General features: G+C 47.8%; 6 protein-coding genes across 6 annotated transcripts; 5 read left to right on the forward strand and 1 right to left on the reverse strand.

The window, feature by feature from the left end:
• Window positions 1-1,088: 1,088 nt before the first annotated feature.
• On the forward strand, window positions 1,089-2,314 carry BT62DRAFT_981620 (uncharacterized protein; the record flags this gene model as incomplete). Its single annotated transcript, XM_043189613.1, has 7 exons — window positions 1,089-1,284; window positions 1,334-1,413; window positions 1,447-1,564; window positions 1,617-1,698; window positions 1,759-2,059; window positions 2,110-2,149; window positions 2,232-2,314. 7 exons carry the CDS (start codon window positions 1,089-1,091, stop codon window positions 2,312-2,314), a joined length of 900 nt encoding a protein of 299 aa, XP_043037839.1.
• A 955-nt stretch (window positions 2,315-3,269) lies between these two features.
• Window positions 3,270-4,058, forward strand: BT62DRAFT_952101 (uncharacterized protein). The gene is made up of 3 exons (XM_043188218.1): window positions 3,270-3,486; window positions 3,542-3,645; window positions 3,705-4,058. The coding sequence occupies exons 1-3, from the start codon at window positions 3,435-3,437 to the stop codon at window positions 3,774-3,776; spliced, it is 228 nt and encodes a 75-aa protein (XP_043037840.1). The 5' UTR covers window positions 3,270-3,434; the 3' UTR covers window positions 3,777-4,058.
• A 235-nt stretch (window positions 4,059-4,293) lies between these two features.
• BT62DRAFT_900023 (uncharacterized protein) lies at window positions 4,294-7,036 on the forward strand (the record flags this gene model as incomplete). Its single annotated transcript, XM_043183392.1, has 3 exons — window positions 4,294-4,963; window positions 5,021-6,744; window positions 6,797-7,036. 3 exons carry the CDS (start codon window positions 4,294-4,296, stop codon window positions 7,034-7,036), a joined length of 2,634 nt encoding a protein of 877 aa, XP_043037841.1.
• A 958-nt stretch (window positions 7,037-7,994) lies between these two features.
• Window positions 7,995-10,166, forward strand: BT62DRAFT_987839 (aldehyde dehydrogenase; the record flags this gene model as incomplete). Its single annotated transcript, XM_043190082.1, has 12 exons — window positions 7,995-8,144; window positions 8,201-8,332; window positions 8,383-8,573; window positions 8,629-8,834; window positions 8,889-8,897; window positions 8,946-9,121; window positions 9,174-9,541; window positions 9,599-9,654; window positions 9,705-9,764; window positions 9,811-9,849; window positions 9,909-9,981; window positions 10,043-10,166. The coding sequence occupies exons 1-12, from the start codon at window positions 8,103-8,105 to the stop codon at window positions 10,164-10,166; spliced, it is 1,476 nt and encodes a 491-aa protein (XP_043037842.1). The 5' UTR covers window positions 7,995-8,102.
• Window positions 10,167-10,581: 415 nt separating this feature from the next.
• On the forward strand, window positions 10,582-11,767 carry BT62DRAFT_981623 (translation initiation factor eIF3g; the record flags this gene model as incomplete). Its single annotated transcript, XM_043189614.1, has 7 exons — window positions 10,582-10,595; window positions 10,640-10,677; window positions 10,728-10,822; window positions 10,874-11,044; window positions 11,097-11,247; window positions 11,300-11,692; window positions 11,745-11,767. 7 exons carry the CDS (start codon window positions 10,582-10,584, stop codon window positions 11,765-11,767), a joined length of 885 nt encoding a protein of 294 aa, XP_043037843.1.
• Window positions 11,768-12,885: 1,118 nt separating this feature from the next.
• Window positions 12,886-14,146, reverse strand: BT62DRAFT_995372 (uncharacterized protein). The gene is made up of 6 exons (XM_043190521.1): window positions 14,093-14,146; window positions 13,976-14,041; window positions 13,813-13,926; window positions 13,672-13,762; window positions 13,496-13,617; window positions 12,886-13,444 (listed from the first exon to the last, which is right to left on the reverse strand). The coding sequence occupies exons 1-6, from the start codon at window positions 14,102-14,104 to the stop codon at window positions 13,028-13,030; spliced, it is 822 nt and encodes a 273-aa protein (XP_043037844.1). The 5' UTR covers window positions 14,105-14,146; the 3' UTR covers window positions 12,886-13,027.
• Between the last annotated feature and the right edge of the window lie 30 nt (window positions 14,147-14,176).

The raw sequence follows: 14,176 nt of genomic DNA on the forward strand, positions 1-14,176 counted from the left end.
ATATTTAGGCTGTCTGACATATTATTTCCGCTGAAAACCCTGGAGCTACAGCTGCGCAAAAACCTTCAGGTTACGTTCTACCGAAAAACATGGGTTCACCATTTTGGAGGGAAGCAAGATCCGGAGGACTTGGAATTGGCGGTTTTAATCGAATCGAGAAAACTTGCAAGAAACAGCCTGAGGTAGCGATGACTGAACCTTGGTTCATCAATGAAATATTACGCCTGAAGGATACGAGTTGATGTAGTTGCGTTTGGGTGGATTCAGGGCTGCGCGGCTAGTTCCGCAATTTGTCGCGTCGCCAAATTTCCAAGTCGACGGGCGAGGATCTCCGTTCGCGACCCCAAATGGGCAGACGGCACCGACCACCTTCGGATTTACCCGTCCAATCGCTGATCAATCGATCGAGGGCATTTTCTGGGAGATGCCGGTTGACCTGTCTTTTGACCCACAAGGTTACTGACTAGTGCCTAGTGCCCAGGCTGAGTCTCGTCTCCTAGTGGATCTGCTACTAAATGATCAAAAGAAACTGTAGGTTTCACTAATTAAACTTTGGCAAGTAGGTGGCTGTCGAATGACCTTGAAAACTTGAAGGCTTGCTTCGTCGCTTTCTGTATCTGGCTTAGGTCCTCTGTGCTGTCTGCGGTCGAAATCACAGATGGCAAGGTCGAATCACTAGCTCGTCTACATGTCTGCTGCTAGACTAACAAAGCCAGTAGAGTTCACTAATGAAACTAGTGCTTCGAAGGTTACGGAGAGCGCGAGGATAATAATCGGAATAGGGATGCCTTTAATGGTAAAGCCGACATCCTTTAGATGCCCAAACATAATTTTTATCTACTATCTACGTATTTTTCCAGTTTTCTCCCTACTCAAATCGGCAACTAGAGCTTCTTCGGCGAGATGGCACATCCTCTATACATTGATAGTTTTACATCGAAAACGAGGCGATTTGTAACCGTAGGGCAACTTTGTCATCTATTCCAAGCTGGACAGAAGCCAATGTAGATCCCAAATCGGGACAAGCTGGGACCACCTTGGCCTGTGTTCACCTTTGCCTGTCACTGTCGTACCCTTGTTATCCTGACATGTCTTCTCTATGTCTTCTCGCTATTTTCTTCTTCATTTCTACTGTGATTGCCAATCCAACATTCAAGTTGACTGACGTTTTCCGAGGCAGTGATTTCTTCGACAGGTTCAGATGGGAGACTTTTGATGACCCAACCCATGGACGTGTCAATTGTATCGACAAAAACACGGCAGAAGCTAACAATCTTTCCTGCAGTAATGCCTTTTATTCTGTGCATTAGGCGAGCATTCAAACACATTATAGCATCGTCCCACAACTCCAAGTTTATCATGCGTGCGAATGCGAATACTGTCGTTCCACCGGACGCGAGAGGCAGAGATAGCGTCCGGATAACCTCTCAGACATCGTATTCCTAGTCGCTCATAATTTTGGATACTGGACACATGCAAACCGGATGCGGTACTTGGCCCGCCTTTTGGACTTTGAGCGAGGATGGACCATGGCCTCAGGGAGGAGAAATCGATATCATCCAAGGTGTATACCAGTTAGGACCTGCCTAACCTCTGTTCTAATTATTATCATCCAGGTGTCAGTGTGAACACTAACAATCTCACCTCCCTCCACACCACCGAAAACTGTGCCATGCTAGATATGCGTGTTCAAAGTGGGTAGGCCCTTTTTGCTTCCTTGATGCTATTGTTGACTAAATGCGTTCGAATGTGATGCAGCTGTAACTTCAATCAAGGCTGCGGGACTGCATTCACCCAGCCTAATTCATATGGACCCGGTTTCAACGAAATCCAAGGAAGGTACTTCACCATGTCCAAGGACAACATTAACAGTGTTCAGGTGTGGTTCTGGCCCAGAAACAGCAGCATTGTATCGCAGGAAGTCTGCCAGGTACCAAATTCTGTTCCAGTCTGCACGGAGAGCTGGGGAAATCCGGACGCGTCATTTCCTGTCGATCGATACGGATACGACTCCCACTTCTCCGGCGGTCATATTATTGTCTTTGATATTACATTTTGCGTAAGCTCTCAGCTTCCTGTGAAAACTTCTGACGCGATCCTGCATGATAGGGCGACTGGGCAGGCACCGCTTTCGCTGCATCGGGTGGCAGTCAATGTGCTTTAAGTTGTCAAGACTCTAAGTCACAAAATATCTGTTTTCCTTGTACGATATACAAGTCATCATTTTTCAGTCGTGGACAACAGAACTGATAGTTTTTCCGAAGCTTATTGGAAGATGAACTCTTTATATGTGTACGACCGCATAACTGGTTGAAGTTCAATGGTATTTCTGGTGAGCAGGCAACTGGCACTAAGGAGGATGCTGGATCCCGAAATATATCGGCGCTCTTCGCCCAGATATTAGTCAATCAAGAGTACGCAAGTGTTGTGTACTGTCTGTGCATTACATCTGAGACTGGATGATGCGGTCAAACTTTCTTCCATTCAAGTACCACGGTGAGCGTGTGGAGCACTGCTATCCTGGGGATAACATAATCGAATCGACTATGTATTTCAGGAAGGATTTTGAAGCCAAGGTAACCTTCTTCACCCTGATCATCAACTCGATCCTACAACGGCCCTGCACATACCACCAAACCATTACTGGCGATGCTACCGCGAGGTCATCCTTGCTCTTTGTCATGTCCATCCCGATGGCGATCGGACTTTGCTTCGAGACCTATAATTTCAGTCTCTAACCGGAGTTTGGGGGAGACGGTGGGTGCCACAGGCCCCACTAAGTATCATGATCTTATCTATGAGTAAGTGGTGGCGCTCGTGCTCCGGGTACATTCGTTACAGGTCTAGCCTTTTAGGAATTCCTGATTATAAAGTAGATGAAACTGTGCCAGTCATTCAGTTGCAGTCCAGATCTCGACACATTGGGGTATCCGGTCGCTTTCAAGTTTTCCTCTGAGAAAGTTGATTAGGACACTGATACACTACCAGTGATACCAGTGCCATTATTATTATTGTGATAATTGTATTATTCTGCCGATTTGGTTTTCTTTGTGTCATTTCGATTGCGTCGAGGAAGCGTTGCCGCCGGACTGTTGATCTGATCTATGTCATCAAGATGAATAAGCGAACCAAAAAGCCAGATGCGGCTCTAGTTCAACGGCTCCGAATTTCCGCTTGATCCTGTTCTCAAATCCACGGTTCAAGGTGCGAAAATGTCACGAAGTAGTATGTCCTGGGAGCAATTAATTAATCACAAAGTATTACGGTTCTGATGTGGCGGTGCTTCTTGTTTTCCGGGGTTTATAACGCACTATCATCATCCTGTCGTAAAGTCAAGAAGTCGAACTAGTCGAAGTTTGCACACTCCGAAATTAACACTCAACCGGCGTTGATTGCCATTTGCGGATTTCAGAACGTCTTCTGCCACTACCGCCATGTCCTCACGCGAAGCAGAACGTGTCAACTCTGCACAACAGACCCTGGACAGTGAGAATATCACTCACTTTCATAACGGACGGTGTACATAGCTCATCTTTTATAGTTCTTCAAGAAATCTCACAGCTTCTGAACACGAGACTGGACCGAGAGACACTGACAACATGTGTGAGGATGATAGAAAGCGGGGTCAATCCTGAAGCACTGGCGGTACGGGAACACGTCTTTATTGCGCGATATAGCGGACCATCTGACGACAAGTCTCACAGGCTGTGATCCTGGAGCTTCGACGAGAGAGTTCTGCATTGAATGGGCAGGACCCTACTTTTGTTTCTCGGTAACAAGAACAAGCCCTGCGGCACTTGAACGGAATCATGAGAGAATTGGGTCTACTGTGACGGTCCTGCCCTCCATCATTTCAGTAGCCTCTCTTGGACTATATTGACGCTGAGATTTGTATCATGGCAGACGTATTAGTTGCCTGATCAGGTAGCAACAGCTCGTGACGCAGATGGACGCTCGCTGTACTTTAATATTTTACCATCGATTTTCCATGTAGAGCACATTGGAAAGTGAGGACAGTAGGAAGGCTAGAATGCCCAGCATATCCTGCAGGAAAAATGAACTCGTAAATTAGAAAACGAAGTAGCCTAATCGAGTGAAGGTGGCTGCTGCCGTTGTGGCGGCCGGAAATTCCAAACTTGTACCTGCGCACTAATCTGTCCCTTTGCTCATCGTCAGCCACGACGACAACGACACCCTCGTCGTTCCTCGCTCCCTTCTCTACCGCCCTGGCCTAGGTTCCTTCGGTCGTACTGTCATACTATAAAGCGCTTTCCCAGCGTCTTCACAACCCGCATGCAACCCTCGACGTACGACATCCAGCGCGAGGTCGAAGCCCTCCGCGACATCAAGAGGCGTTCGACGACGCCCGGTGCACTTGCCATAGATCCAGATTTGCCCAATCAATCATCGCCAACGTCGCCGACGAGTACATATTGGTCAGGAGCACAGACGTCAGACGGTGATTCGTCAAGCAGCTCACACGATGATGGCTCCAGTTCCGACCATGGCGGCAGTATGGGTGGCATAGATGGCCCCAATAACCCTGCAGACGATCCCTTTCACCTTTTCTGGGTCCCCGCCAGCGTCCATCCTGAAATTGCTCCTGCTGAATTTCGTGCCTTTCTCAAGGAACATGCCAGATCGCCGCCGCCTGGAGATGGAAGTACCACCCCCAGCAGATCCAGTTCGATATCGTCACTTTCGTCTGGGGGCTTGGGAAGGAAGAAGTCGATGCTGAGTCGGCAGTACAGACCTTCGGAGAATGATGGGGTCGAGGACGAGGAAAAGATTGTGCCGCTAAGACGAAATCGGTCTAGTCTTCTCGCTAATCGAGGGCCTCAGCTCACGATAAGCGACCTGCAAAGGCTGGAGGAGCTGGCAGAAGAAGCCTCAGAGAGCGACGACCCATCCAAGCTGAGAAGTGTCCTGCGACGAAGCCTTAGTTTGAACGTGTCCCCCACTTGTGAGCGCTACCTATGCTTTCATCTATTTAATTGTATTCAAGTTGTACACTTTACAGCTATCGACACCATAGATGCAATCCCAGAGATCGGTGACGAAGCGGATGCCCCCATAATTGTTCCGCCTCCCGGTCAAATCCTTCGCCGTGCCGCACGCACCAGAATTCGAAAGGGCATTGCTGGTGATGGTGGCAGTCGTTTTGGTTCCTCGACCAGACGTGGCCCATCTGTTCGGTCTGGCCCAGTACCAATCACTCTCGAAAAACGGACTTCAAGTGATCTTTCTTCCAATGATCATGGAGAACCTGACGTCTTGGCAGCAGCTCAGCGCCGACGGACGTTTGAAAACGAAATTCAAGCCAGACCAGAATCTTATAGCGAAGAGGCCTTCATTTTCGATGCCTACGTACGGGAGGAGGACGAAGAAAGCCACACGCCTGTCGTTATCACACCGTCTCCGCCAGATGAACTTGCTTATGACTTACCTTCTGTTCAAATGTCAACGTCCCCTGACGATAAAGCATCTCTCCTTCAAGCTCTGGAGCCCGTCCTGCACCATCCCCAGCCTCAACGGCTGCTTGCTCCTGAACCCTCCCCAGATCAACGACCACCATCGCGGACACCATCGCCTCAGGAATCCTTAGCCCCGAGTGTATCTCCTTCCCATTCACCTGACCCCCCTACTGGTTCTTCTCCACCAGCATTTCTCCCTGCACCTCCAAGTCCTGCGGCGCATCATCGTAAGGAGAAGGATAAGAAAGGGTTGTTTGGCAAGTGGGGAAGCGACAAGGGGGGGAAAAAGCCTGCAAAAGACAAAGAGCGAGACAACGGGGAGAAGGAGTCTGGTTTTTTTGGATCCTTGTTTGGCGGGAAGAAGAGCAAAGAGTCCGATGGTCCCCCGTCGATGGGTATTTCTGGTGGTGCTGCTGGCCGCGAAGCTGCTGCCGCGTTACTAGGCGCCTCAAAATCGTCCAAGTCCTATGTTCCTCCTCCATCACCAAATGGTTCACAAGGAGGTCCGGGCGTTAATAACTGGTCACGGTATCCGATACACGTCGAACGCGCCATTTATAGGCTCAGCCACATAAAACTTGCGAATCCCCGCAGACCACTGTACGAGCAAGTTCTGATCAGTAATTTGATGTTTTGGTATCTTGGTGTCATCAAAGCGCAGAATCCAACGACGCCTTCCAACGGTCAGACGAACGTTGCGGGCACGGGTGCTGGGAACCAGGATAAAGAACAGAAGGAGCACGAGCAGCGGGAACGGGAACAAAAAGAACGGGCGGAGAGAGAACATGCGGAGCAGGAGCGGCTGGAAAGAGAACAGATGGAGAGTAAGAAGAGGGAGGCTTCACCACGACGCGGAGCTCTAACGAAAGTACCCCCGGGCGGAGGTGGCCGACGAGCTGAAATACCTGTCAAAGGTCCTCAATACGAGATGCAGCATCGAGTGATGGAACAGGAGTATAGTTACGGCGGGTATAACGATCTCCCAAACCGGACATCCTCAGCGCCCCCAAACATGGGGATGGGACAACCGTATCGGATGCAGCAGCAACCGCAAATGTACTCTAATATGGGACAGGGCACGGTCGATCCAAATGCACCGGAGTATTATTATCCAAACGACATGATGCAGAATCAACAGCAGCAACGTCTCCCTCCCGGTGCCATGGCGCCTCTTGACCAGTCAGGGTGGCAACAGCCACAGGGTCGACCAAATACAACGTCACCTACCTCCTCTTCTGGTCCACGGCGATCACGTTCACCGCCACCGCATGTAAGTCGCTTTTGCTCTATTAAGTAAAACATCACTAACGGATACCTGACAGGATATGATGTCGGGAGGTCGTACGCCGGGACGTTCGTTGTCCGCAACGGCGTTACCCTCACAGACACCTCCACATGTGAATGGAAAGGTTCGCAAAGGACACAGTGCACACGCTGGGATGCCTTCCAGTGCGCGAAGACCACGGACAACGGAGGGACAAGATTCCCAGGCCAACGGATTCACGGAAGACGAAGACGTCCCACTTGCCATATGGCAGCAACAGCAACATAGACGTCGATGATATGTAAGGAACTGTATACCCAAAGTCAACTGTACAATGCCCTAATATCCATTATTCCCTTCGATGCTATTCAACTCGCTTGCTTCCATTTTGCCCTCTCTGCCCTCCATGTCTCATCTAGATTGCAATTTGGATTTCTCTGTTTCTCTGTCTCGCCAGCGTTCATTATAACTCTTTACGCATCCACATTTTCCCACACACTCGTCATGATTCCCTTCCACTTTCTGTCTGTAGTCCTGGTGCTGACTGACCATTAACATTTGCATATCGCTGTGAATAACGCTTCCCCTTGCTCTTCTCCCCTGACATTCACCATTCATCCTTTTATCTCTACTCTGTCGTAGGCATCCTTGTAAAGGTTATTATCACGGACTGCACTACTGTATATGAAGGCCGCGGGAATGGGCGTCACGACTTGGACTATTTTACCCCACATACAATACTGCTAGCAATTCTTTTTTTTTTTTCGTTCTTCTTTCCTAACTTTGCATATCTCATCTCACCTTGTATTTCAAGTAAGTATAGCTTGAAGGTCTCGTTGAACAGTTCTTAGTAGTAATGATTAGTACTGTCCTCAAGTTCGCGTTAGTGGAATTGTTGCATTGTATTCTATCATATGAGACTCAAGGGCCCGTCTAACAGTAACATGCCATCATGGGATGTGTGGTGACTTGAATAGTTTGTCAAACTTGAGGGGAGAACAATACTGTACATTGAATATTTGCTGAAACCGACGTTGAAGTGGGTTGCCGTCTGAAATCGCAGTATTATAGGTTACGCAGCGTTGAATAACTAAGACCTTCCGTTCACTGAATACGTTTGTCTGCCTGCGTGAGGTCGGCGGTGAATAACTGCCAAGCCCGGCAAAAGTCGGGTATGTAGTTTTCCGGATATCATGGAAATGTTTAGTCAGGTCGTTCCTTCTATTGATTGACATTATCATCAAACTCATCACCTGGCATGTTGGACCCTAATAATATTAGTACCGAAGCTCTAGCACTTATAAAATTACGTTGTCTTTTTGTTCACGATCATTGCTTCAAAGTCCCCCCTAGTCGAGAGCAAGATGAACGAGACGAGTCACACCCCAATTGAGAAGATACCTGAGGTGTGTGTTATCCTTTTCCTTTTTCCGACGCCAGGACATTGAACCGCGTTCCCTAGATACATAGTAAGCTCAAAGCGACGTTTCGGACGCGCAGAACGATATCTATTCCATGGCGCCAACAACAACTGCTGCTGGTAGCTCGCATGGTACAAGACAACAAGGATCTTTTTGCCGAGGCTCTCTTCAAAGTATGCTATATCACCCTGTTTCCAGTCAACGAATCTCAATTGCACGTTAGGACGTTGGCAAACCGGCCATGGAAGCTTACTCCTACGAGATCAGCCCCATCCTCGAGCGTGTCATAATTGCGGCTACCAACCTTCCCGAGTGGGCAAAGCCAGAGCACAAGACCGACTTATTTGACCCACATCAGAGGGCTTGGAGCCCCAAAGTATACTTTGTACCCAAGGGTGTTGCACTCGTGATCGTGTTCGTCCGGCTGGCGCATTTCACTAGTCCAAATTCTGATGCGTAGTTCTCATAGACCGTGGAACTTCCCCCTGATATTGGCAATCCAACCCCTTGTCGCTGCCATATCGGCGGGGTGCTGCTGTGCGGTCAAGGCTTCTGAAATAGCTCCCCATACCGGTCGTCTTCTGGCGGAGCTCGTTCCAAAGTACCTCGATACAGAGGCTTACCAAGTCATCCTGGGTGCTGTTCCTGAGACCACAAAGATATTGGAGCTGAAATGTACGTCTTCGGCACCCCACTTCGTTCTATGGCTTAAGCTCATTCTATCCTCAGGGGACCATAGTATGTCGCCATCACAAAGCTGTCGATAAGTATTAATCGCATCTGTAGTTTTCTACACAGGCAATGGACATGTTGGGAGAATCGTTTCTGCCGCTGCAGCGAAACATTTGACTCCTCTCACCCTGGAGCTGGGCGGTAAAAGTCCCGTCATCTTGGATCCGTCGTACGATCTCGACGTTGCCGCCTACAGAATTATGTATGGGAAGGTAACCAACTGTGGCCAAGTCAGTTCTCTTCAATCATTTTATTTCTCGTTTCTCAAACATTACCGCCTAGATCTGTGTCGCTCCAGATTATCTCATAGTCCCTACCAATGGAAATCACGACCTTTTGAACAAAGTGGTGGAAGCATTCAGACGGGCTTATGCCTCGTTCTTCTCGGATGCTCCACCTTTAGAATCCACTTCGTACGCCCGAATCGTGTCGAAGAACCATTTTGACCGACTTAACACCCTCTTGGCGCGCACGGATGGTACGACAGTGCTTGGAGGCCAAGTAGACGCGAAGAGATTGAAAATCGAACCCACCGTCGTTATTGGCATTCAACCTGATGATGCCTTAATGGAGAGTGAGCTGTTCGGCCCCATCTTGCCCATCATCGAGGTTGGCACGTTTGAAGATGCATGTGAGTTGGTGTCCCAAAGGTGAGTATATCCTTTGGATATGGAAAATTCCATCGACATCAGTTGTTACCGTGACAGGGACCATCCACTGGTTTTATATGCATTTACACAAAGTGAGGATACCAAGACTACAAGTACGTGGTCATATTACAGAGTGACTTATACTTACCTCTAAATTGTTTAGTTCGAGAGTGTACAACAAGCGGAAACCTTGTTTACAATGACACGTTCATACAATTAGCTAGTATGTGCCGCGCACAAGTGTACAACCACAGCTCACCTTTCTGCAGTAGCCGAACTGCCCTTTGGAGGAGTTGGTGAATCTGGCCGTGCGTACATCATTGCATATTTCGACGCGTAGCAATCTCACACTGCCTATATTTAATAGACGGTCGGCAAGGCGGCCGATACAGTTTTGAATCATTTAGCTACCTGCGTGCATCAATCGACATGCCGTTGGGGTATGTGGTGTTTTTTTTTTTCGTGTCTTAATACTCATGTTTACATACCATCATCACGTAGGTCGGAGCAGTTTTTGACGGTCCGATACCCACCTTATACATCAGAGAACTTGAAGTTATTAAATCCCAATGTTGATATCAAGATACCCCAATGCTCTCCTACGACGGGTATCATGAAGGGTTAGGACCGGGAGAAGTAGACAATCTGATGCTAGAACTCGCAGTTCGTTGGTAAGCGGAAGAGAACTAATGTATGCGACTCAATGTATGTAGAATCGACATGAGAAATAAATCATTAAGAAGATAAGTAAAGCATCCTGGGAGAACGAGCCAGATTCTCCATGCAAACTCGAACTTCCAAAATAGGAATCCATATTTTAAATTCATCTGAACCAATTCTATGTACCATATATCCAATAAATTCGTTGAAATACTTTCCTTTGTTAGAGGTTGGGGCTCTATGGAACTCAGTGCGACAGAGATAAAACTTTGAGGACCCTATTCGATGGCCTTGGAATCAAACAGAGATAAACATTGGCCTTCGGTGCCGAGTTGTCTCATTATATCGAACACTCCCTCAATTCACCACTTCCCTCCACAATGTCAGCGTATGTGTAAACGCTATCTTAGAATGAACAGCTTAAAATTATGTTCTCAGAACAAAAACATCCTGGGCTGATGAAATCGACGAACTAGGTGCGCATCGCTTAGCATAGCGACCTCAATAAACATTAATGTTCGCATAGAGGCACCAATACAGAAAATATCCGACTCCGTCGATGAGAATGGCATCCGAACAACTGTAGAGTATGTTTTGAATGATGAGGGGAAGAAAGTGAAGGTGCGTAGCGGTATTTACTTCATTCCCGTTCTGTTCTGAAAATTTCACCAGATCACCCGACGAATCAAACGGACCCTTCAGAAAGCTACTGTCGATCCTAAAATTGCACAGCGTCAAAAATGGGCGAAATTCGGCCAAGAACGGGGAAATAAGCCTGGTCCTGATCGTGCAACGACGACAGTAGGAGAAAATGTGGGATTGAAGTTGAGCGTTGGGAACAAGGTTCGTGGTCTTACTTATATCACTTTATGACTTACTTCATTTCTTTTTACAGTCGTCTGATGCTGAGCCCACGCAAGAAGAGAGCATGAAGAGCAAACTCGCTAAATCCGGCGCTGGCAAAGTCAACTGTAGGATTTGTAAGGGTGACCATTTCACCGCGAAATGTCCCTACAAGGATACTTTGGGTGCCCTTGATAACCCTGGTGAGTTGCCGTCATCTTCTTCTCGATATGATCTCTCAAATGCGAGGAACAGACACCGGTGCAGGACCCGATGATGGTCTAACCAGCGACGCCACCCCTTCTGCACCCGCCACAACGGGAGGCAAGTACGTACCACCTTCAATGCGTGCTGGGGCCAGCAGGCCTGGTGAATCCATGCGCGGCCTTTCTTCCGGTGGGAACAGAGACGACTACCCCACGTTGCGCGTCACGAATGTCAGCGAGGATACGCAAGAGAACGACCTCCGAGAGCTCTTCCAGGTCTTTGGCAGAATCATGCGTGTATATGTTGGCAGAGACCGTGAAACTGGTGCTGGCAAAGGCTTCGCCTTCGTCAGCTTTGATGAAAGGGCCCATGCGCAGAGGGCAATGGAAAAGATGAATGGGTTCGGTTACGATAACCTTATTCTGAGTGTACAGTGGAGCCGTGAGTTTTCCTCGATTTCTGTACGAGTATACGTCTGAGCGTCTCCGCACAGAACCACGTCCCGAGCAGAGATAGAGAGGCAATTTGCCATTGATGCTGGTCGATCTTGTCCTAGTGTGACCTTACATATACTTTCCCCAATACATGTTTTGGGTGGACTCCGTTTTGCTACTGGCTACAGTTTTCAGAAGATGAAACTAAGGTGCAAGCGCATTCATCAAGATTCTGTCAGCCGAAGGTCAGACAGACTGTAGACTCAATTCGCCATTGCATTTATATTGACAGGAATATGTAGAAGCGCGTATTTCCATCTTCTGCATCGTAGCTTTGGTTACCACTAAACTTGCAAGGATGTAACTAGCTTAATGTTACTCGTCGATAGGTGTAGTACTATCTATGTTGCTTCCTTAACATAACATTGTGCCGGTGAAATGGCTGGCCTCTTGCAGTGGTGATGCCAACACAGTCTACCAACATTTCAGCTGTAAGCAAGATCTAGCATACTTCATTGACACCGATCCACGCAGGCATTCACATTTTCATGGGCAAGAGCATGCTTTAGTGTCCTTGCACACCTTGAAAGACTAAAGCTATACGGACTGCTAAAAATTTCATCTAGTACCGGAAACCGACCAAGAAGACCTCAATCTATCGCCCTATGGTTTGTTCACCGTTTTACAAAATAGCTTGCTGTGTAGTCTGCAGGCGCTTACTTCGTCAGCCTTGCTTTAAACTGAATTGCAGCTTCGACGCGTTTCACGCAAAATGTGCTCATATGAACTTGTCAGAATAGGTTTGATAAGGGAACTATACTCCACCCGTGTGAGGGTGAGGGTACGGTACGTTGGATGGGATGCAGCTCCAAGTTGGGACAATATATCCAAGATCGACAGATTTGGGGAGTGAATAATGACTCGTACCTGACACGGTGCGATGTATAATGATAAGACGGAGATGGACGAATATTATTCATCAAGGATGGCTTTGAAGGTGAACTTTTATATCGTGCATCTTGCACTTATGTATTTTGAACATCGTATCTGGATAAGCCTTCAAATGCGGTAGAAGTTGGAAACCAAATTCGATACACGAATTCATCCAGGATTCTTCAAACAGATGTCTTTTTGTGTAAAGGAGCCGCGAGGTTTTGAATTCTCGAAGAGTATTTAATTGTTCGGCTGCGATTCATGGATGCCGACCCTTAAAATTTATTCTTATTGCTCTAAGTATCTACCCCGCGTTGCCCAAACGTTACGAGAGATAGGAAAGCGTGTTGGGAGTGAAATTGAGACATTCTTCAGCACCCGATTCTCTAGACAATAATCCGCACAATTTTCAGTCACCGGTCCATCCCATACGCCGCAGATCCCTCCGACACTCCTCGGTCTCTTTCTGAATTTGACTCCAGTCCTCCAGAACTTGACGGAAACCTGACTTATTTCCGTCGACTAGATGCAAGAGACGGTGATACTCATGAAGCTGACGATCCAACTCTGCCTCTTCCTTCTCGAGTTCTGATTCTTCCTCAGTAAGCTTATTGTGCATTGTCATGAGGGCGGACGCCATGTCGTTTCCGTCGTCCTTGAAACCATACAGTAATTGGTGGCACCGGGCGCGAATGAGGGATAATTTGATCAAGAACGTTTCGATAGTCGTCGCTAGAAAGTCGTGATGAGCCTGTCGTTGACTGTTGAGAACAGGCGGCCATTTCCGCAGTGATTGTACAAGCTCTTCTTGAAGTAAGGGATGCATCTGACAAGAATCACTCAGATGGAACCTTAAAGTCGGCGTTGGTTGACCGACCTCTCTGATTTCTCCCATAATTTTCTCGATTCGACGATGACTGTTATCTGCTTCTTCTCTAATAGCGCCGTTTTTTTCACTGTTCTCTCTCAGTCGCTGGGTAAGCGAATCTGGTGGCGAGTCTTTATTTCGGGACCTTCATGAGTGACGCGATAATTAATTGTTCACCAACATACCTTCAACTTCTAGGAAATCTGATATTGCCTGCAACGTGGCATCCAGTTCTTCGGTCAAGCGCCGTTTTATAGACGGGCTGATTTGAAAAGACTGGGCCTAAAGTCTTAGCATGAAATGCCATTTTTCTGGAAAGCACGAACCTGATTTGGTGCAAAGGTCGTGATATCAGATATTGTGAGGCCCCCTTTGAGGGCGTCCGAATGATCGGAGGTCCTGGATAGAATATCTTCCATAGTCAAAGCTTCCGCGAGTACCTTGATTTCCTTGAACACATTATTGGCACTAGGTGATGCCCCGACTTACTCCGTCATTTATAGCGGCATCAGCGAGAAGATTAGCCAAGAGCTTATTACGCAAAGATACACGACTCTGTCTGGACTATTCAAAGTTCGGTAAAATCGACGGAGCTGTACTGCGTACCTCGTCCGACATTCGTATTTTGAAGCGGTGGGAAGAAGAATTCAGGAAAGCCGCCGCGAGCTTGTCACGTGATCTCGCATCGTG

This window comes from Guyanagaster necrorhizus (genome assembly GCF_019112545.1).
Source record: "Guyanagaster necrorhizus MCA 3950 unplaced genomic scaffold BT62scaffold_18, whole genome shotgun sequence".
Lineage (NCBI taxonomy): Eukaryota > Fungi > Basidiomycota > Agaricomycetes > Agaricales > Physalacriaceae > Guyanagaster > Guyanagaster necrorhizus.

What these genes read in the sequence shown, in the direction of transcription:
- BT62DRAFT_995372 (XM_043190521.1), bottom strand. An exon ending in CGACCTTTGCACCAAATCAG is followed by an intron (nt 13,763 to 13,812) that starts GTTCGTGCTTTC and finishes CTTTAGGCCCAG; the next exon opens with TCTTTTCAAATCAGCCCGTC. An exon ending in TTATGGGAGAAATCAGAGAG is followed by an intron (nt 13,445 to 13,495) that starts GTCGGTCAACCA and finishes GATTCTTGTCAG; the next exon opens with ATGCATCCCTTACTTCAAGA.
- BT62DRAFT_952101 (XM_043188218.1), top strand. Translation starts at nt 3,435, where the DNA reads ATGTCCTCACGCGAAGCAGAACGTGTCAACTCTGCACAACAGACCCTG. An exon ending in TGCACAACAGACCCTGGACA is followed by an intron (nt 3,487 to 3,541) that starts GTGAGAATATCA and finishes CATCTTTTATAG; the next exon opens with TTCTTCAAGAAATCTCACAG. An exon ending in TCAATCCTGAAGCACTGGCG is followed by an intron (nt 3,646 to 3,704) that starts GTACGGGAACAC and finishes CAAGTCTCACAG; the next exon opens with GCTGTGATCCTGGAGCTTCG.